Genomic DNA, 21,758 nt, shown 5'->3' with positions numbered 1-21,758 from the left:
AATATCCACAGGTGGTATCATTTAACATCAGGTGAGTCTCCGGCCCGTTTGCCCCATGTTCTATAAAAAACTTCATTTTTTTAGGATTCCAGGACTCCGTGATTTTTATTGATATATAAATAAAGTTTTTATCTGGTTCAGTGTGACTATTTTACGAACTACCAGCTCGAATTGAAAAAAATGGGAGGAAATAGGTTGAAATGGCGATTCCATTGGGAACAGTAAATGCTATTATAACGTAATTTATTTGACTTATACATTCATGGTTATAAGAAAACATTTAAATGCTGAAATATGGTCAGTTAGTTCAGATTGCGCAGTGCCTAAAGGTTATCGTCTTCTTAGGTGAGTGAACTTGCAATGCAAACGGTTCTTTTCGCACTGAGTGATAATTAATTTTATGTTAATTTTAAAAGTTCATTAAATTTCACCACGGACATAGAAATTGGTGTCCTTAAAAGGATAGACAAATTCTTTAAGTGGCTGTGTTCTTTAAAAAAATATTTGAATTCAAATCTTAATAGTGTTCAGTAGTCGGTCTAAATATGCTTAGGTCTGTATCACATTCGGTTTTGATGGCGTAAAGGTGCGCCCTTGTGAAACAAACACCCTTAATCAATAGAAACCTGGGTGTGAAAGTATGGACAAGTGATTTATAACGCAACACCAACTATACTTAAAGATTTTGGCTATGGAAATGCTTAAATATTTATTTATACGTTCTAAAGCAATGTCTAAAAAAATACAAATAAATCTGACATGACAAATGTAACACACATACACATCGACTTTAGAACATAAGTCATCTATCAATGGAAATATTAAAACAAACAAACACAAAAAGTAATAAAAAAATTATAATAACAATAATAAACTAAATGAAAACTTCGACAAAAACACATCGACGATTCAAATTAGCAAAAGTATGATAATTCCTTATAATATTCTTAGATTCTCCAGACATTTTTTGACAACATCCTTTATTTAATTTGTAAAGAAAGACTGTATTATTTTAGGAAATTCAGCATATAAAACAAAAGTTTTAATTCTGTCTTTTAAACGCATTAACAATGTACATCAATAGTTGGCGTAATTCAATGTGTGCAATTTTTTATATTACAAGGTCAACTTGTAAGATGACTAAAATATGCTTTCCTCACGAAAATAGTATGGCCTAGTTTATTCGTACACATGATATATTTACAGCAATATATCTATTGCATATTGACTATATCCTACAAAGCCCGATTACAAACGCTAATAAATAATGGTACGATTCATATAGCTCTAACAATTCTAAAACGTTGTTGGTTTTTGAATTCATGAACTACTTCTATGTATGAAGTTTGTATTACGCGGAAAACACGCGATTTCCGTCCCACATATAACGCGGAGATATCTGAAGTTAAGTTCATAATTACTTTTACGTACCTTTGCACCTGTCAATTGTGTTGTTACTACATTGATTACTACATGATTTGCTATAACGCGGTCCGGCTCTACGGCGTTATAGGAATGATTACTGTAAAGGCTTTGTATTTATTGGGAGTATAAAACATAATTAAACCCATTCGACATTAATATTAAATACCGCTAAAATAAACAGTTGAGTCATAAAATTAATTGTTCGTCTTACTTTTATGACAATCCACTTTCACAATGTTGATATGGATGGAAAGTTGAAGATCCTGAATGCTGTATATGTACTCGTCACTTTAAGGGTTCTTATTTACAGTTCAATAAAGTAAAAAAGTTAGAGTACTTCGCAAAAATGTATAATTTTAGATTATTAGACTAAATTGTCTATAAAAGCTGAAATTTTTCATTGTGTACGCGTTTTAATTTTTTGTTTATTTTTATATTTAGTATCGCTTATAATATGTAACTAAAAGTACAAAAACTACTATCTAAAAGGACTGTCGTGGTATACACCACACTATATATCATATAGATTTAAAAAGAAATACAATCAAACTAAATTAAAAAAGTTTAAAAGCAAAGGTTGTTTGGTAGACAATCATGTGACTGTATTCTGTTTTTACAATGTTAGGAACAGAAAAATAATCTACACCCGAATTAAAGTTTAATATAACAGTCGTTGCTTGATATCCCGTATCCCTTTATTAAATAATAAAGTATTACACACATACTTAATGTGTGGGTAAATATATATAGAATGTCTGGTTTATTTCAAGATGTAAAAGCAATACTGAATGAACGTTGACCTATTTACTCTTGTATTATAATTATTTTGAATTTATCAGTCTAATTCTGCTTAAATCTATTTCATGATCATTTATAAATCTAATATGCAAGTTTTAAAACCTCTTGTTTCATTTAGAGATGAATGAAAGATATGAAAGCATGCCTAGTTTAGTCGTTGCCCCGGTGATAAAGTAGCCAGGGAAGGTAGGCCCACTAGGAGAAAAAAATGCAAGTGGGTGATCAGCCTACTGTGCCTGACACACACTGTCAACTTTTTGGGTCTAAGGCAAGGCGGTTTATTCGCGATGTTTTCTTCGAGAGAATGTTAAATGGGCACATTCATTTGTTCAAAGCCGGGATCGAACCTACGTCCTTAGGGATGAGTCGCACGATGATGACACTAGGAATAATAATAATTTATGGGAATTAATTATTTGTATAGAAAAGTTTTATTTAGCATTATTTTTAATTGTATACAATTAACACTGTCCACAATATCTAGTCGAATAAGTTACGAGTTATATCTCGCTTTAATAAGGTATTTATTTGTTTTAAAATTATACGTAAATATCAGTGTAAGCCTAGACTCAAAATACCGCGTTAATTTTTCTTCGGATTAAATTAATTATTAAAATATTGCATTTACCTTGTATATTACTAATTAATAATCAATCGAGGAAATAAGTTAATCCTAGTAAACTATATTTGTTCATATAAACGTGAGGAAGGAAATACGCGTTATTTAATAGAGTTAAGATAAACAACATTGATAAGACTGGTTGGAGCCCTTGGAATCGCTTCAAGGTTGATAAAACTTCCATACGATCTACTAACCTAAATTCATTAAAAAATACGTTACGATAAGCCTATTAAAATATTTGTATCTAATTTACTACTTGATTAGCGTTTTAAATAAAGAAATATATCTACAAGGAAAATATTTTCTGTATTATTATATAAGAAATACAAAATATATATTTTTTTTTATTCTGTGTGCCTACAGACAAAGACCTCCCCAATTATCCTCCATTTTTCCTTACTGTTAACCTGTAGCGTCCAGATCTACATTTGGCTTAGTCTTTCCAGCCATTGTATACCTCTATTTCTTTTATGGCGTCTCGGTTGCCATAGTGTTACAATTGTGCATTTATCTACTCTTCTGTATTAAGTCCAGTCCAGTTACATTTTAGTTGTTTTATTTCATATGTAACGTCAGCAAACCCTGTTTTATCTCTCAAATTCTTATCAAATATTTTGTTTAATACAATATTATTTTCAAGTCTTTATAGAAAGTCAACAATGATTGACATACTTTCCACCGGTTACGATTGTTATAAAAGCATTTGACGTAATAAATTACACTGTGACTAATAATACATAATTGGTGATGTTTTCTCACGCGTATGTACATTAACTTTTTTCTCGCTGAAAGTGAAAAGATGCGGTTAATTGGCCATTTACTATAGAAGCTTCTACACTAAATTGACCTATATTCATAGTTATGATATATCTTACTAGTACTGATATTAGCCATCTTAGCATTGCGACCCGAAGTTTAACGCGTAAGAAAAATATGATGTATAATTTTTATATGTACACGCCTATTCGCCCAGTGCTTCCCAACGTGCTGCCCATGCCCCACAGATGGGCAATTTGATAATAAAGGGGGCTTTTCATAAATTGATAATTTTTATAATTATTTGTAATTTCATATATTCCATGTAATTTCTTCCTAATACCAAAAAATTAAGTTACTACTTTACATATTTTATTTCTAAGCGTTTCAAGTTTCAATATTAAATATGTTCCATAGTCATAAGAATTCTAGGAAGCCTAAGCCGGGGCATGACACAAAATAGGTTGGATATGTAGTGTACATCAGCCGTCTATAGCCGTAAACATGATAGTCTATTATTATTCCAGGCATGTCTAGAACAAGAAGCCCGCGTGGCAGAACTGCGGTCTCTCGCAGCCAGGGTGGCCGCAGAGACAGGTTCCCGCGCGTTACAGGCTGACGCAGATGCATTGGCCAGACGACTACAGCTCGTTGCCGGTGCTGTACAGGCCCTGGCTGATCTGGGAGAGGCCAGGCAAATCGCTAGAGCAAAGGCCCAACACGCCAAAGAGATGTTCTGTGATATGAGACAAGTGAGTTGTATAGAGATTTTGTATTACATGTTTTTAAAACGACTTCACTGACACAAGACTAATAAGTAATTTATGTCTAATCGAATTTACTAATAAGGATATTTTATATGAAGTGTTCACTCCTTAAGGAGAAGACACTCTGTTCTTGTGTTCTAGTTTTGCCAACGGTGTCAACAAGTTGAATACCCTGGATATTCCTGGATAATAGCAATTATAATTAAGTGAACATGTATAGCATTATTTTGCTAATCAGACCAGATTCATTATTTTACCAGATCTTTGAATTCTTTAAATTTAAAACTAGAAAACTGAAAAAAAAATTGATATGTCCAATGAAAATGAAACATTCATAGTAAGCAATATTAGTATAATAATATCAACAACTATATTAGACTTTCTACGAAAGTAATATAATCGACCCGGAAATCAATTCGTGATGCTAATTATAACTTCCCGTTAGTGTTAAGTCACGTAATGTTCCGAATTGGCGTCTGACGTGACCAGTTGCCACGGGATATGATCCCCTTATTAGGTCAGTGTCGACCTATAGGATTACGACGGGTGAATGCTACTAGACTAATCACATGTTGTGTAATACATATCGTCATAATTGTATTACGCGATAAATCCTTTACGATACGAGTTCTTATCTTTTCAGGATCTAACTCCAGTTCACGAGGATGGTGAAATCGTCGAAGATAAACTAATCGCGCTACGTGATAACTTAATCGCACTCGGGAAGAGTGAGGCGGATATTGCTCCCGCTAAAGCAGAGTTACCGGAGATTGACCGCGATGTATCTGAGGAACATTCTATTGTTAGGATTTTGGAGTTATGGCAGGCGATGTTTAGAGATACTTTCCTGCATTATCACAGACTTTCCACTGCGTTAGTAAGATCTGGAGACGCTGCTACAGCATTTAAACTATGGCACGAATACTTATTGGATCTACAATCGTTCCTCTCCGGTACAGTTCCCACCGATTACGAAAATCTAACTGAGCATCGTCGGCTATGCAGAGTTCACAGAAACTTGTTGGCGTCGCAAAGATCTGTCTTAATTAATGAAAATAGAGATACCAACAATCGTGACTTGGCCGATAAATTTGATACGCTCACTAACCTTCACAATGAAACTTTGGCTAGAATTGTCGAAAGACACGATGAAGTCAGCACAAGAATTGCCGCTTGGGATGACTACAGAGAAATCTACACTGAATTGCTGAAATGGCTTAAAGAACTCGAAAGAGAGAAAGAAAAATTACAACTTAGATATGTACACATAAAGAGAATAAATAAGACGCTAACACAGGTACAGAATCTCGCAGACAAACTTCCAGAAGGACGAAAGTTTGCTGAAAAACTCTCCAGTAACCTTAAAAAAGTTCTAGAATTCACAGAAGATACTTACGGTGCATCTGTGAGGATGGAGTATGCTGGTATCGTAAAGAGAGTCGATAATTTGCAAGCTAGCTTAGACACGTGGCGTGACTTCCTCACGAGGATATTAGGGCTCATTGCGGAGTATGAAACACTAACAACTGATTTACAAAAACTATATTCAGAAACACAAAATGATATAATGACCTACTCCGATGAAGAACGTCTGTCGAGACCTCAAATCAAAAAGGCAATTGACAAATTTACTGACTTGAGAACGAAAATCGACAAAACCGAATCCCAAATCGAAGCTCTAAGTGTTATTCAAGAACAATTGAAAGAATGTCTCAGTCCTCAGGACATTAGAATAGTTAACCAGAAAGTATGGCAACTCCGCCAACAGCGTGCTGATTTGGAACACCAGCTTTCCATCATCATTCATAAACTGCAGGAAAGGATTGAAATCTACACGATATTCGACTCCAGGCTACTACGGTTCTCTGAATGGTTAAAATCTGTTGTAACGCGTCTCGAATCTACGACCTCTAGCGAAGCTGGCGCATTAGACCCACATGACCTGATAAAGAGAATTAATTCAGACCTGCAAAATGAGACTGCTATGAAGGAACGGGAGTTCGAATGGCTAACTGAAACAGGCATTACCTTAGTGGACTTGTCTAAGAAAGATGAAAAGTCTTACAGCAAGAACACTTCCAAACAACTGAAGGATATTCAGGAACGTTGGCATCGCTTGCAAGAGTCCAGAAGAATTAGAATAGCAAAAATCACTGAGCTTTTGGTGACCATATCACAACTTGAGGAGAAATTGACGGAAATTAGAACAAAGTTACACTCCATTGAATCTAAGCTTTCTACCTCAGTAATTATAGAAAAGTTGACAACCAAAGCAGTCGACTCCCAATTCCAAAGCCGGGATGAAATTCACAAAGATATTGAAAACGAAAGCGAAGAAGTGGGTAATACGCTGAACCTCTGCGAACTAGTTTTCAATGACCCCGACGTGTTAAAAGGCAACTTTGATCTGCGCAATCTACGCACAGGAGTGGAAATCGTAGATAAGAAATGGAAAAACATCTGTGAAATGTCGGAGCAACGCAAGACCGCTCTGAAAGAAATTCGAAAATCAGCAGAACTAGCAAACTCCTTACTGCCCAAAGTCGAAAAGAAACTGGACGCGATAGAGAAGCGCGTAGAAAAGGTGGAAGCTAGAAAACAACGCGGCGAGAACGAAGATGAAAGCGTATCGAAGGCTGTCATCAAAGACTTGGACAGTTTAGAGAGTGATATCAAGAAGCTGGAGGATGCCTACGGTCGAATCGTGTCTGCCAGAGGAATAGAGCTTCGTGGACATGGCGCAGATGATGCGGCAAGACTACGAGCGGCCGTGAGACGTTGGCAGCAGCTGAGGGTCAGAGTGGATGCGGCTGGAGCTGACGCCCACAGACAGTTCGTGGCTGCTCACGGTAAGGCCGTGGTCGCCTTGGCCGAAGCCGATGTCAGACTGACGCGAGCCTTACACCTCTCGCCCACACCCACGGATAAAGAAGCCATTCTCAAGGAATTGGAGGTATGGGTATACAACAATTAGACTTTAAATTTCTATACAATTTAGAAGATTTACCACAGTCGATATTTTTTTAATTTTATTTCTATATAAAAATAAATGAAGCACCATTTTTAATTACTTCTAAATTACTCATTATTAAAGCGAAGTATACGCAATAAATGATAACCTTTGTGGCTATTCACTGATATTGCGCAAGATTATACCATACATAGTTTCATCAAATAAAAAATGTGAATTAAATAACAAACAATATTACTATGAAATTATTTACAAGTTTTAAAAACACATGCATGTACTGAACACTTTACCCATTTCTGTTACATAGGGTGTAGAAAGAGATCTCGAAGAATGCCAATCGTACGTCGAGGCAGGCGACAGACTCGCGGCTTCAGTACTGAGTGTCGCGGGAGTACCAGACATGGTGGCCGAGTATCGGGCCCTTTACTCCGACGTGCGCATGCGCCTCGACATTGCGAGGGCTGAGGTCGTTGGAGATGTCGATACTGCAGTTCAGGTTGGATTTTACATCTATTTTGTAAAGAAATCCAATCAAAAATAGGAGTGACATATTTACGTCAATTTCTTTTGAACCTTCGAAATTCTTGACATATCTGCTAAATTATAAATGTATTTTAGGTGGACACTCTCAGATGGGAAACGGATGCCGCACTCCAAGTGGACACATTAACTTCCAAAGAAACCTATCGCGTTGAACTGGCCTCCGCCGTCAAGGAAGCCTCGGAGGCATTAGAAGGTCTGAGAAAAACCCTGGTTCACGAATTACCAGAAAACGCACCCAGCGAAGACTTGGCCAATGCCGCCAAGGAGATTGCCAAAGCTGGCACGAAACCCTCACAAACCTTGGAATTGGCCAAACATCTATCTGAGCTGCTCCTCACAGAATGCGACGCGACGGAAGATGAAGCTATGTTGCAGGAAGTGGAATCTCTAGCACTCCGATACGAAGATCTGCTCAAGCAGGCCAAGAAACGAGAACTCCAAATCAACAACTTAAGGTAGTTTACTTGTAAAAACACATCTCTGGTTTATTTGAGCTGGTGACAGCTAGCACTTTGGTGGCGGGCTTTTCAGTACTTTAGCACTAAACATTCTCAGCACTTAACAAGAATAACGATTGCTTTGGCTTAAAAAGCGTTAAAACTTGAAATATTGATACATTTGGATACGATTGTACATGATTGAAAAATATACAAAGTAATTTTATCCACGACTGTACCCGTAGGTAAGTTTGAGACGGAAATTTGTAAATGATGAGTAAGGTTTAAATGTAAAGTGTTGCCTGTTAATAGCATGCGTGATAAAAAGTGGTTTTCTCGTCCTAGGTTGCCGCACTCCGCGTCCTACGCTCTCACTTGCGAGCAGTGAGTATCGCTTACAATAATCCACCTTCACACATTGCGATTGCTCCGGATTTATCGTCTGTCACAAATGTCAAAGTCAATGTCAATTTAATCATATAGGTTACACAATGAACGTCAAAAATAGAACATACATTAAATGCTTCTTCTAATTTCAAATTTACTGCCAATTAAATTACTAAACTAATTTCCTTTTTTTTCTTGTATCAGTGTGCCAAGCGTTGACAAGGTTTTGTAATTAAATAAATATGTAAAACTGGGTTTAAATAAAGCTGACTGTGCGTATATATAATTTGACACACACAAATGATTACTTTGATTTAGAAACCAAATAGATATCTTCTTAGTTAATGAAACGTGGAAGCGAATTAACTAATAACTTACTAAACGGCTGTTAAAAAGGCATATGGCGTTTCAATAGGCCGCATTTCTTTAACAAAGGTCAAAGGAATAGTGGCCAAACGTCTGTATAAAAAATTTAATTTTGAACTCAACTGCTTTTATAATATAATTAAGATATTGTGACAGATGATAAAACGATTTTTGGCTTGTAGAATAGATAGTTCGCATGTATATGTAGTATTGAATGCACTATTTTTTCACTTGTATATAAATTAATTTTACACAATTTCTTATAGTTTTACGTATAAAAGTATTATATTATATTTATGTATATGCTTTAACCATTCATTTTAACTCAATTACTATATATATAGAACTTAGGAATAATAATAACATTTCCAGTGAATCTGGTCGGCTGACATGTCCCCTCTGCTCTGACCGGAACTGGAAACAGTTGGATAACGATTTGTGGAGACTCGAGCAGTGGCTCCAGTTCGCTGAAGCCACGCATGAAGCGAGACATGAACCTCCAGAACAATATGACGCCCTCGAAGATACTATTCAGGTAAAAAATTCAGTTAAAGTCGGTCTCACATTTATTTGGAAAGTTCAGATTAAAAGCAACGTTTCTTTAATATTTTGCATGTTTTTTTGGATATATTTTGAAATTTTTTGCAAGGTACTGTTTTGTTTTTGAATCTGACATGTCTGAAACTCCTTTTAAAGAAGTGATCATTTTCTTTTTATTTCAAAAAGTATAAGTATAGCTCGCTATTTCTAGCTTCTTTTTAAATAATAAACTTTTAATTTCAATTAATTAAAATTCCGTTTTCAGGACCACCGCGAATTCCTGCTAGATCTAGACTCTCACAAGGCCCTCGTAGTGTCCCTCAACGTGGTGGGCACGCACGTGGCTCGTCACGCGCGTGACGTGTCTGCGGCGGAACGTGTCCGCGAAAGACTCGCCGAAGCGAACCGGAGATGGGACGAGGCATGCGCAAGGGCAGCAGACTGGCAGACCAAGCTACAGAGGGCGCTCATGCACAATCGGGAGTTCCATGATATCGGTGAGTTTGAGAGTAACTTTAGTGAGTTTGAGAGAAACTTTAGTGAGTTTGAGAGAAACTTTAGTGAGTTTGATGATGTATTTATCACAAGAAAATGTAATATTTGATTCAAGTATATATTTAAGACGGCGTCCAACGATGCCTTTGTCTGAAACGTCTTAAAAAGAAAATATTGTAAACCCGAAAGAAAATAGTTTTCTACTTTAGAAACGTATAGTTTTTTTTATCAAATGAGATCAGGTTGGGAAGGCTTTGTAGTTAACCTGGTCCAAATCCAGAAAGGCCAGTACCTTTACCAGAAGGGACAGGATACACATATCTTAGCTATATCAGGAACATAGCAAGGGGTCTTTGCCTATGGTGATAATATAAAAAAAATATTTGTTGCTAACATCCATAAAGCCATACCATAGATTATAAACCTCCTAAATCCACAGTGGTAGAGTTGGTGAGCCAACTCGCCAACGCAGAGCGTCTGGTGCGGTCCCGGGAGCCTTTGCGTTTGAGTCGGCCTCCAGACGAGCTGAGGGTGGAGTTCCGAAGGTTCAGCGAACTTCGCGATGAACTGAGTCGAGCTGAACCCAGAGTCCTGGCTTTGAGGGATGCCGCCCAACTCTTGCACGGGAATGATGCACAGGATGTGTGTAGGCGGTGAGTGTCTCAAGTTTATATTTTTTATAAAACAGGGGGCAAACAGGCAGGAGGCTCACCTGATGTTAAGTGATACCGCTGCCCATGGAGACTCAATACCAGAGGGCTCGCGAGTACTTTGCCGGCCTTTTAAGAATTGGTACGCTCTTTTCTTGAAGGACCCTAAGTCGAATTGTATATCCCGGAATTAATCAAGAATATGCACCTATTCTACACAACAATCATAGAGAGTACAGCTTTATGGTTAAGGCGGCGATTAAGTTTAACAGTTTAACTTGTGATATTGACCTATTAGCCTCAAGTGTGATGTCGGCAAGGAGAGCTATGACATGAGTTCCAGTAGAATAAATAGTGAATCATAAGTTTTTATAAGTTATACTAGCGGAAATATTACTTTACAACTTTTTAGTTACTTTTATTGATTAAAATCATTTTATCTTGCCCATCCAGTTATTAGTCCTTAATTGTATGTAATAATTTGTTTAATGGCGTAAAAAGAAGAAAGTTATAAGCTGTAAATCTTTCTTAATGAGTAAAATAGAATATTCTTCTAGACTTGATTTCATAAGTACCCCTTACATAATATTTATAGTAAGTAAGATGATTTATATATAATTTGCAGTTTGGGCGAGCTGCGCCTGCGTCTTCAATCCCTCCGTAAGCTGTCAGCCGTATACGCTCTGAAATTGGGCGCCGCCTTGGCCAGGGAGCCCTCCGCTACTGGATCCGCTCTCGCCGCTGCCGCCGCGACGCTTGCGCCGCAGGTACGTACGCATACGTATACGCTCGCACATACGAACAAATTTTTAAAGTTAGTCGGTTGTCAAACTCAGCATCTCTGGGTTGCAATACGTTATTAAATGTTTAAATAAATTTGTTGAATATTAGAAAAGCTATGATAATCTTTGAGCTAATTTCATTTAGAACATTTTATCATTAGTTTTGAAAAATGAATAATTCGCTTATCACAGCTTCTAAAAGCACATTGGCAAAAGCTTACACAATTGAGAAACGAACAGAAATGCACTGCATAGTTACCCAAGAAATTACGCGAGTTAAAAACTTCTTTAACGGATTTAAACGCGATTTTATACAAAAAGGGGAAGGGGGAGAGTAACGATATTGCGGGTCGGCCATAGGGATGTGAATAAATAATCGATTTTTATTTTAATCGATTATTTTTTTCTTACGATCGATTTTTTGTAATCGATTTTATTAATTAAAAAATCGATTTTTAATAAATCGATTATATGAATTAGGCATTTTAAATCGATTTTTGTAACGACGGACAAGATATATGGCAGGTACACCAGCAAAAAATAATGGCGGCTCATACGTCAACTACCAAAAATTCAGAATTAGACTTATATATTGCGGCACCATTATCAAATCTTAAAATGGACCCTCTCGATTTATGGAGAAGCTCTGAAGGAACTTTCCCAAGGTTAACTGCCTTGGCTCTGAAACACCTCTCAGTTATGGCCACTTCTGCACCAGCTGAAAGGTTATTTTCGAAAGCGGGAAATATTGTCAGAAAAACTAGGAACCGCATTTTAGGAAAGCGATTGCCAAAATTATTATTTTTAAACTCTTTGACTAAAGACTTATGGCAATAATTTTCTTAAGTTTTTTTGATTTAATTTCATTTAAAGTGAGAAGAAAGCTTTCTTTTCTTTTTCAATGTTTATACCTAGCAATTATCGTTTCATTTACTACTTAAACTAATCGGTTTATTTCACTTTGATTCTAATCGATTGTTTAGTGATACAAAACATTTGTGACAATTATTTATTTTAGTTTTTTTATTATTTAAACTCAATGCTTGAAGATAACTTTTTTCTTTTTCTAAGTTTGATACTTAAAATTATCATTATGTTTACTACTTAAACTAATCAGTTAATTTTACTTCGATTCTAGTCAAATGTTAAGTGATACTAAACATTTGTGGCAATTATTTATTATAGTTTTTTTATTATTATTTAAACTCAAAGTTTAAGAATAAAATTATTGTGTTTTTTAGTTTTAAAACATACTAAACATTTGTCATTTTATTCATTATTTACCCTTATCAGTTTATTTTATTTTTTTAAGTCAAATTTTAAACAATACTGATGAATAATATATCGAACAACCTTTCCGTTAATTGTCTCCCATATATTAAAAACAGATTTTGCTACAAGAATGTGGTAAAAATTTGGACATTCGTGATTATATGTTCAAGAAGTTTATTAATTTTAGATTAAATTATAATATTATACATTATTAGAAAATCCTTAAAACACTATTTTAATTTGTATAAAAATTGGTCTGCACTTAACTGATACTCACTGTCTCTTTCTGTTAAATTATGTTAACGCTGAGGTGAAAAGAGACAGATGAGTTCAGGGGGACTTGGGAAGAGTACAGACAAACGGGACAATCTGACTTATATTTTGTTTTAAATTATAAATATTAAAATAGTGTCCTCACTAGTAGAGCTTGGCACAGTATGTTGACGTATTATTGTCTCCGTAGCTGATGCAGGATGATGAAGAGCCCAGCTTCAGTTTGCCGCCTCTCACCGACAACGAGTAAGTATCGCACTTGATTAGGGCCAATCTCAATAAATCTAACTCAACTTTTTTTTTTCTTATTATTTTTTTATGTATATTATTCTTATTAATATCTGCAAAAATTAGGTACTTGAGTACAAAAAGGATTCTTTTTAATTTCTTCACATAATATATATTTTTTAATAAATACGATTTCGATTTTAATAAATAATTCGTATTTTTATTTTTGACTTTGTTTTTATTATAAGGATGTCTCTGTTTGGTTTCCGAATAAATAAATAAATAAATTTGAGACTTAAAAACATTGTTATATTTCTATCTTCATGATAGATATTGAGATTGGCCATTACGATTTTCACTTACTGATACAACTTACCGTAGACTAGAGACGTGTTCTAAACATTAGCTAGCTAAATTTTATTACTTTCCTTAGCACAAAATATAGAAATAATATTGAATATTAAAAAAGGTTCTCGGAGATTTAACAAACTTTTTCTTGTTCTTCAAAGTCTGTAAGAGCTACATTTTATTATAGTATTATAATCATTGATCGTTAAACGGATTTGCTTTGATCGCTTGTGATTGGTCAATCACGATCGTGTCGTGTCGCTCTGATTGGACGAGAGAAGTTCCTTAGTTTAATCTTAATCTTGAAATCTCTCTCACAAAAATGACTGGTTTAGTCTATAAAACGTGTGTTTATTAGAAAAGTCTAATATATGTTGTATTTTCAGCGTACCAGCGAGCGATGAAACGGAAGAGCGCTCTCTGTCGGGCGTGCAACGGGGCTTAAGATTCGTGTGTCGCGTCGCACGCGCATCTCTGCCATTCCAGGCCCTACTCCTCCTCCTCCTAGGGGCGGCCGCTCTTGCCCCTCACACTCAAACAGACTGTCGGGCCACGCCCAGTCTCCAGCCCGTGTTACGATATCCCGACGGCCCACCCCCCATTTAAGCATTACTTGTAATCTCGTAAATTTCCTCCCTCGGGAGTCTCGTACTGAATTCTCTGAGGCCAAATCCAGGTCTTTCCCTCTTAAGACTAGTTTTTGTATATTTCTCCGCCATTTTGACAATCGCGTGTGCGCTCAACCCTGCTTTTGCTATAAAACGCGGCGTGTGAGCGCGGAGTGACATTCCATGTATAGGTGCTAGTGCGCCCGCGCATGTATATTTAACGTTTTTGTATATTTGTAACGTTTGCTTAAAAGACGAGCGCGGGCGTCGACGATGCGCCGGATCGAACGAAATATTTATATAAAAATATATTTAATATTTATTATTTATATAATCTGTATTTAAAGATGGCGCCGCACAAATGATACGAGGCGACGGCTTATTCACGCATTGTTACTTAAAATAGATTGTAAGGACTGTTTATAAAGTCAATAAAGCCTTGCATTGATTGTACGCTTTTTATTTACATTTCCCTTAGTTTAAGATAGATAGGGATAGCTGAGTCGCGTCCGCAGTCTGCGCACGCGCCGACGCCGCGGAACCGAGGTACGAGCCACGCATACTTCAGAGTCTATTACCTGAGGGATAAACAAAAATATATCTCTAAGGGCCTGTTTCACAATGTATGGATAAAGTGCCAAATAGCTATGCAACACATAAATTATTCGAAAGATAAAAGTTCCAAATAAGATACTTCGAATTTCATGACGTATAGCGCTATCTGACAGTCGTGAAACGCAAAAATACCATTTATCACACCAATAAGTAACAAATAGCTTATTTGGAACTTATCCGGACATTGTGAAACAGGCCCTAAAAGAACTGAAATATTTCGTTTTTTAAAATAAATTTAAAATCTAACTATAGCCCCGTACGTCGAAATTGAATACGTTTCTGAATTAGGGGTAAACGGTAGAAGGCTCACCTGATGTAACTAAGTGATATATAACCGCCACCCATGGACACTCAAATTGGCAAAAAAGTGGCAAATGCGTTGCCGTTATATTAACATTGATACGCTCTTTTCCTTAACTTAGTGCCAAGTGTCTGAATCTGGTGAGGTACCCCTCGACTCATGGGGTCATTCAATCGTCCACGTAGCTCGGTCGTTTCTTATAGAAATAAAAAACTATACTTCGGCTTCTCACCACATTTACATGTTCAGGGAAACACCACTATCTGTTTGGAAGACTAGAAATGGAGCTGTCTCGTATCCCACTAGCTAAGCCCCCTAAGTACTACTTAGGGGAGATAATATTAAAATTTCTAACGTACTGCATCCTCATTTACTGGTGGTGTAAACAAAGCGGCTCTTCCAACCCCCGCAGCATCGCCCCGTACTACTGCATCACGAGCACTGCCCACCATCACTTGACTGAGGCACACTATTACTACCTATAATGAAAATATTTAACTGTCCCCTTAAAAATTTAGTAAATTTTACTAAAATCCAATTTATGTCCAGACATTTTTATTTAGTATGACCTAACAAATAACATTGTAATATCTCCTAATGCTAGAAATGTCTTCGATTTCACATACAAAAAATAATACTTAGCCGTTTAAATCAATTGAATGCAAAGGCCATCAAATACTTGCCTTCAAAAAAATTTTAATGTAGAAATGTTAGGCCAAGATCTATTTAAGGATGACATCCAATGATGTATACCTGTACAATGAGAGATAGCAAATTACACAGCTGAAGTGCAAGGGTAGCCCGTGTCAGCGGCGCTCGCACAGCGTCTACGCACCCGCGAGCGTGAAGCGACGCACCCACCAATGGGTGAGAACTCGACCAAGCTTCACGCCACTCCCACTAAAATAGTATTGATATATTGAAACCTTACCAAATTATCCGTTCTTTGCTATGTAACTAGAATTATCAGAATCATATTTAGACTTCCAATGCAAGAATTAACCCTGTGCAATCGTGCGTTTTTCAAGTGGGAACACTAGACGTTGCAAAGATTTTATAATGTTTTGAAACTCAATCTGTTTCTTTAGGATTTTCATTAGACATTTTACTCCTACTTTCGTGTTCTAGACTCGGCTGTCATTGTATCCAAAACTTAGCTCAATTCGATTGGTCTCAGAGTAGTATTTGTTTGAAAGTCATATAATAACGAAAACGTGTTAGAGCTCAAAAATATGGAGAAGCATCAGTTCAGCTAGGGTTCGGACGAATTCAATTTTGCCTCACTGATAGTTACATTAATTTCTCGCAGTTAATGCCGCAAGACGACAAAACAGGTTTGTCAATTACTATACTATGAACATAGTTCCATAGGCTGTTGCAGTTTACGTGTACATGTATTTAAATTTTTGTACGTATGAATTGTCGGTAAATTTTAGATGAATAAAATTATAATGTATAATAAGTATTTATTATGCACAACGCATAATAAATACTTCCGTATTTATAACTAAATACAGGATAGCTTTATTCGGTGTTCTTGAATTAACACAGTAAAAAATCCGAAGAATATGTACTGACTTGTTGCAATGGGTCATGGTAACACGCAGCAAGCACACGTGGGGTACAACAAGAGTATGGCGTTACTGGAGGTGAGACCCTGCCGTCTGAACCCGCTAACCTATAATCATGTGAAATAAATAATACTTTAAGTAACTAAATTCTTTTGGAAAAAAGGGCATATGAACTTACGTTCTAAAATCCATTTCAGTTATTTAAATGAAAGTCTGACGTTGTCTGTATACTTATAATTATGTAAATAAATACGCGTGGAGTAATTTAAATCGTTTCTTTATTTATTTATTTCTCTACATTGCTCGCCCGCACCGTTCTGGCGTCGTAATACGTTCAAGAAGTTGGGAATTGGGATCCATCGTTTAGATTTGATATTATACGTATGTCCTACCAGAAATGTGAAGACCTGACATACTTCAAAAATTACTACTACATATTTTATGAAACTTTGACTGTTCCCAAAGATGATACCTGATTTGTTTTAAATAAATTAGTGAACTTGCTTGAAATGTTAAAGAGATCTTCATACTCAAATATATAATTCCAACAATATCATATGCATATAGGCCAAGCTTAAAACCTAATTTAAAGTCTACATTTCGTTACCCCCGCTTATAAAGCTTAAAGAAATATCTATCATGAAACTAAATGCATTGCTATAATAATTGTCAGGTGACATTTATTTTCTAAAAAAGTAACTATTCAAAATTACTTCATAGCAAGATCTGAGCTTTCATTCAGATAATCGATGTTAATCCAGGGTATCTCATACCAGTCGCTCGGCTGATCGGCACCACAACAGTTCAATTCCACCTAAAATTTATATTATTGTTGGAAAAATCTCACTCTTAGCCCTTTGAAGGAAAGGTGTAACAGTTGATTTAACAGTTGAACCTGCATCGTATCCAGTAATGTTTTCCAGGATGGCTCTGTAAGATACTGCGAGATGCCGAGACGTAATGATGATGACAGCTCTTTTAAAAGGCCCTAAAACATAGCATGGTTCAGTTGCTTAAAAACATTAAAGTTAAAAAACTAGGCGATTGAAAACGGTGATGGATTTATTGCAAATCGTCTTGTAAATTTAGAAACAATATTTTTTTACTGACGATTTAAAATCTAAAATATTCTCTTAAATAGCTTAGCTATGCAATATTGCCCACATTTAGTTTTAGTTGGAGATCCAGCCCTAAATCGTCCTACACCGAGGTGATTAATGAACGAAACATATTTTAAATGAAATTTAAAATATTAAAAAATAAATAAACAATGGGTTCGCTGAAAAAATCCTGGACAGGCTATATTAAATTATTAATTAAAAAATGATTTTTTATTAAAAATTGTACTGATGAGATTAATAAGAAAATCTTATACCAGCTGAAAGTATGAGACTTGCAGAATGTACAATTGTTAGGTTCTTTATTTTTTTCCTGGACGGACACAAGGTTCACAGGTATACACAGGTATATTGATAGTAGGTTTTTACACTGAAATGATTAATCAATAAATTGTATATCAATGTGAGCGCTGTTTTATTGCAAACACGTTGATATAGGGTTCACTGCTGAAATGTTGGTCCTAAGTGCGGTTCGCGAGTTTGAAAAATTGGAATTTTAGTCCGGCTGGGAACAGGCCGACAAAGAAGTCCGAGCTGAGTATCTCATGGGACAGAAAAAGATGCAACAACTTATTTATTTTTTAATATTTTAAATTTAATTTAAAATATGTTTCGTTCATTAATCACCTCGGTGCAGGACGATTTAGGGCTGGATCTTAGACCATTCAATAAAATTGTAAGCAGCCTTATAAGCTTGCATAACTCTTGTAAAATTATGCAAGGTGTTCTGTTCCTCTGACCTCAAGAGATCCTCCACAGTCTAATCACTGATTGGCCGGACTGAAGGCCCAAGATTAATGTCGAGATGTTGTATGTACCTAGCGATCGGAAACTTAGCGATAGGAAACGTCATTGCACTAATTGTGTCGCTACAAAATACCTTCAAAGTACTCCTACAAGCAGCATACACCAGCATGCCATTAACAGCCACCAGACTCCCACTGATCATCCAGATTCGAGTGACGCAAGCTGTGCGTTTCCAATGAGGATACTGTACCGCCCACGTGAGCAGACGAAGACCACTAGTATAGTGTAACTTCATGCAGTACGCTTGAAGCAGGATTAATCCGTAGAGTAGATACACTGTAAGCTAAGTTTAAAGGAACGAGGCCTGTATTGTACTGACTTTTTGCACTGTGCTGTACTAAGAATATGATAGCGCAGTCTTCGAAATAAGTGTTAACCTAATGGTAAAGTGAACAGCTGTTTTATGGGCGCAGTCACACCCTCTATGCTCCGTTCATACCCATATATATTGATATCAAAGGATCATAGAGATACAAATCACTCTAAGGTTCTTTCGCGAGACCGCCTAGATTTGCCTAATAGATAACATTCACCATAGTTTTTTACTTTTCTTTTTACCCTTATATTTTGGTCAACTGATGTTAAAAGCAGTATGAATAAATCTAGAAAAAACGATGAAGAGTACTGTCGAAGTTTTATTGTGGCAACTCAAACACGCATTTACCTTTTATCTTTAGCACAACCAATAAAAGATGTATTTGGTCAGGTACAAATACTAATTACCTACTTGCTTCTAAAGGATAACAATCATGAATTAGACACAGAAATCGGTATCATCATGGGATAATAACTTAAACAGAGAAAAGTGTAGAATTGTTATAAAAACCTTATGAATATTCTTCAACAAAGACATAACCCGAAATGACACGTTGTAGCAAAATATTGCCATCACCAGCGAGATGATGACTTGTGTGATCAGCAACGCTCGAAGTACATTGGCCAGCCTCTCACGGCCCTCCCTACTGAACGTTAGCCCACGCCACGCCATACAACATGGCGGGACATCCTAGAACCACCAATAAGACCTCAGTACTTCATAGCCATAACTGAATTAATAGAGCGAATAATGCTTAGCGCTGTACTCAGTTGACATGTCTTATGTCAATGTCATTAGTTAAGAAATGACAATTATATATTTTTTTAAACCTCTTTGGTTTGTGCGGCATATAACGGAGGATCCAGGGAGGGGGGTGGGATCATGAGGGTCATGACCCCCCCCTGAGTTGGTTCCAGGACTTAGGACCAGGACCACTAATTGAACATAATGATTTTATTATTTATTTATTTACCTATTTATTTATTTATTTATTTTGTACTCCTACAGCTAACACCAAATACATATAATAGCAAACAAATACACCGAGAACATAGCCAGTAGCCACATATGGAATACATGATACATTATAATAAAAAGATTTACAAAAGGGAACAAACAAACAAAGTTCAATATTTTGTCACCATCCAGATTTTATGTTACTACATATCTTCAATATTAAATTAATTTAATATAGTATAACGACTTTGTGACCCCCTCCAGGCGCCAAAGCTGGATTCGACCTTGGCGGCATTTTCATGAATGATGTACCTATCCAAAAAGTAAAAATAAGATGGTTAAAATTGTATTAATTTGGTATTTCATTTTCATAAACAAATGATGCAAAGTGCCAACCCGAAACTATTAAGTTTTTGCTGGCATTTGAATAAACTTCAAAAAAATCAAATCAAAGTGCACTATAATAAATAAGCTTCTCTATGTTTTATATCATTAAATTATTCAATTAAATAATACCTGTAACTGTTTTTTATTGCTTTAAATACCCTAAGTTAGAGAATTTTCACTGAATTAAATCAAAATTCTCGTTCAACACAAATTAATCAGCAAAACTTTAATTATAAATTTGACGATTACTGAAATGACCCCAATCCTTGGGATTGATTTGCTCCAGTTCAAACAATTCGTATAGCTCAAAACTTGGCGATTAAAAAGAATGGCGGAGATTCTAGACAGTTTTTGCACGATCTTCGCCCTTGACTTGCGAACTGGTAGTAAATGTAAATTTAGAATTAATTTAGCATCTTTTTTGTTGTTACAAGTGTCCTGTTACCTATATTAATAAGGATTTTTTGAGTTTGAGGTAGATACAGTTTCTTTTCTGCATAATATGTTATCAGCGTGTTAATATTTAATAAGTATGTGATAAAATTCTTGTATTTAATATAATTTTTATCAATAAAAAAATACAGAATCTAGTATCAACCTGCCCAATTAACATGTTTTTCGTTTGTACATGTTCCATTTCTATGTTTTTTCTTACTCAAGGTTTTATCAATATTAGCTCCATGGTAACATACATACTGGCCATCAACAATCATATCTTTGACGATAAAACATTCAATTGTTTATGCTTAAAATGGCGTTTTATGTTATAAGCCTATAATTAACTTTAAAAGTTATTTCTAAGGTGTTAAAGTATAACTAACGATGGAGAAAAATATTAAAAGAGTTAAAGTGACATGGAGCGACGACTTAAGTCATAATTCTGAGGAAGAAAGAGGTTTGTATGAATGCTATGACGATTATCATAAAGAATTGAAATAGATTGAAGTACAGTTTATCTGTTAGAATAGAACAAATACTTATAATGATAATTGTACTCACTAGCGAGCCCTCTGGCATTGAGAGTGTCAATGGGTGGCGGTATCACTTAACATCAGGTGAGCCTCCTGCCCGTTTGCTATTATTATATAATATTTTTTTTATATAGAACAGGGGTTCTATATAAAAAAAATATTTTAGGAATTAGAAAATTGTAATAGGACATTTTGTGAGACTAACAAAAATATCTGACCGCCTTGGTCATACAGATGCGTGGCACTTAAACCAGTTGTCATTGGTTTGATGCCTGTGAAACAATAATTGCCTTAATTTTAATAAAATTGTTTATGCTCATAAAACCCGATCTTCAAAAACTTAATAAACAACTTAACAAAATAAATAACTCCAAAAAATGATACTTAATATCCTATTGTTCAAGCAGTGTACTACAAGCTTCAAATAAATATATTTGTAACAACAAC

The 21,758-nt window shown here is 35.8% G+C and overlaps 3 protein-coding genes across 11 annotated transcripts in view; 2 read left to right on the top strand and 1 right to left on the bottom strand.

Moving 5' to 3' along the window:
- LOC110996083 (nesprin-1) overlaps positions 1-14,717 on the top strand; it is a 142,446-nt gene extending 127,729 nt beyond the window's left edge. For 6 of the 7 annotated variants that reach the window (XM_045629721.1, XM_022263595.2, XM_045629720.1 and 3 more), the window contains 11 exons: positions 4,129-4,353; positions 5,012-7,321; positions 7,647-7,835; positions 7,958-8,337; positions 8,665-8,703; positions 9,445-9,607; positions 9,878-10,109; positions 10,547-10,760; positions 11,383-11,524; positions 13,275-13,330; positions 14,047-14,717. In XM_045629721.1, the coding sequence (XP_045485677.1) occupies positions 4,129-4,353; positions 5,012-7,321; positions 7,647-7,835; positions 7,958-8,337; positions 8,665-8,703; positions 9,445-9,607; positions 9,878-10,109; positions 10,547-10,760; positions 11,383-11,524; positions 13,275-13,330; positions 14,047-14,266 (4,170 nt within the window). In that variant the 3' untranslated portion in view covers positions 14,267-14,717. The remainder of the gene's footprint in view (positions 1-4,128; positions 4,354-5,011; positions 7,322-7,646; positions 7,836-7,957; positions 8,338-8,664; positions 8,704-9,444; positions 9,608-9,877; positions 10,110-10,546; positions 10,761-11,382; positions 11,525-13,274; positions 13,331-14,046) is intronic. The other variant, XM_045629719.1, reaches the window with a different exon arrangement.
- A 14-nt stretch (positions 14,718-14,731) lies between these two features.
- LOC110996099 (RDS/peripherin-like protein xRDS35) lies at positions 14,732-19,705 on the bottom strand. Of its 3 annotated transcripts, XM_022263624.2 has the most exons (8): positions 19,507-19,705; positions 18,754-18,963; positions 17,651-17,743; positions 17,469-17,569; positions 16,763-16,862; positions 15,938-16,084; positions 15,544-15,663; positions 14,732-14,846 (listed from the first exon to the last, which is right to left on the bottom strand). In XM_022263624.2, exons 1-8 carry the CDS (start codon positions 19,666-19,668, stop codon positions 14,748-14,750), a joined length of 1,032 nt encoding a protein of 343 aa, XP_022119316.2. In that variant the 5' UTR covers positions 19,669-19,705; the 3' UTR covers positions 14,732-14,747. The 3 variants fall into 3 exon arrangements, with proteins under 3 accessions (XP_022119316.2, XP_045485670.1, XP_045485671.1); XM_045629714.1 differs by lacking the exon at positions 17,651-17,743; XM_045629715.1 differs by lacking the exon at positions 19,507-19,705 and having other exon boundaries at positions 18,754-18,973.
- Positions 19,706-21,047: 1,342 nt separating this feature from the next.
- The window catches only part of LOC110996100 (dynein axonemal heavy chain 2), a 62,553-nt gene continuing 61,842 nt past the window's right edge, over positions 21,048-21,758 (top strand). Inside the window, exon 1 of the mRNA XM_045629781.1 lies at positions 21,048-21,235. Coding sequence (XP_045485737.1) covers positions 21,163-21,235 — 73 coding nt within the window. The 5' untranslated portion in view covers positions 21,048-21,162. The remainder of the gene's footprint in view (positions 21,236-21,758) is intronic.

The sequence above is a fragment of the Pieris rapae genome, chromosome 10, assembly GCF_905147795.1.
Source record: "Pieris rapae chromosome 10, ilPieRapa1.1, whole genome shotgun sequence".
Classification (NCBI taxonomy): domain Eukaryota; kingdom Metazoa; phylum Arthropoda; class Insecta; order Lepidoptera; family Pieridae; genus Pieris; species Pieris rapae.
This window is presented reverse-complemented; position numbering and strand designations above follow the sequence as displayed.

Coding starts and splice junctions, on each gene's coding strand:
- LOC110996099 (XM_022263624.2), bottom strand. CDS start 19,668: ATGGCGTGGCGTGGGCTAACGTTCAGTAGGGAGGGCCGTGAGAGGCTG. Junction 16,863..17,468: donor AGCTCAGATCTTGCTATGAA/GTAATTTTGAAT, acceptor ACATGATTATAG/GTTAGCGGGTTCAGACGGCA. Junction 15,664..15,937: donor TGCTATCTCTCATTGTACAG/GTATACATCATT, acceptor TTTTCATTATAG/GTAGTAATAGTGTGCCTCAG.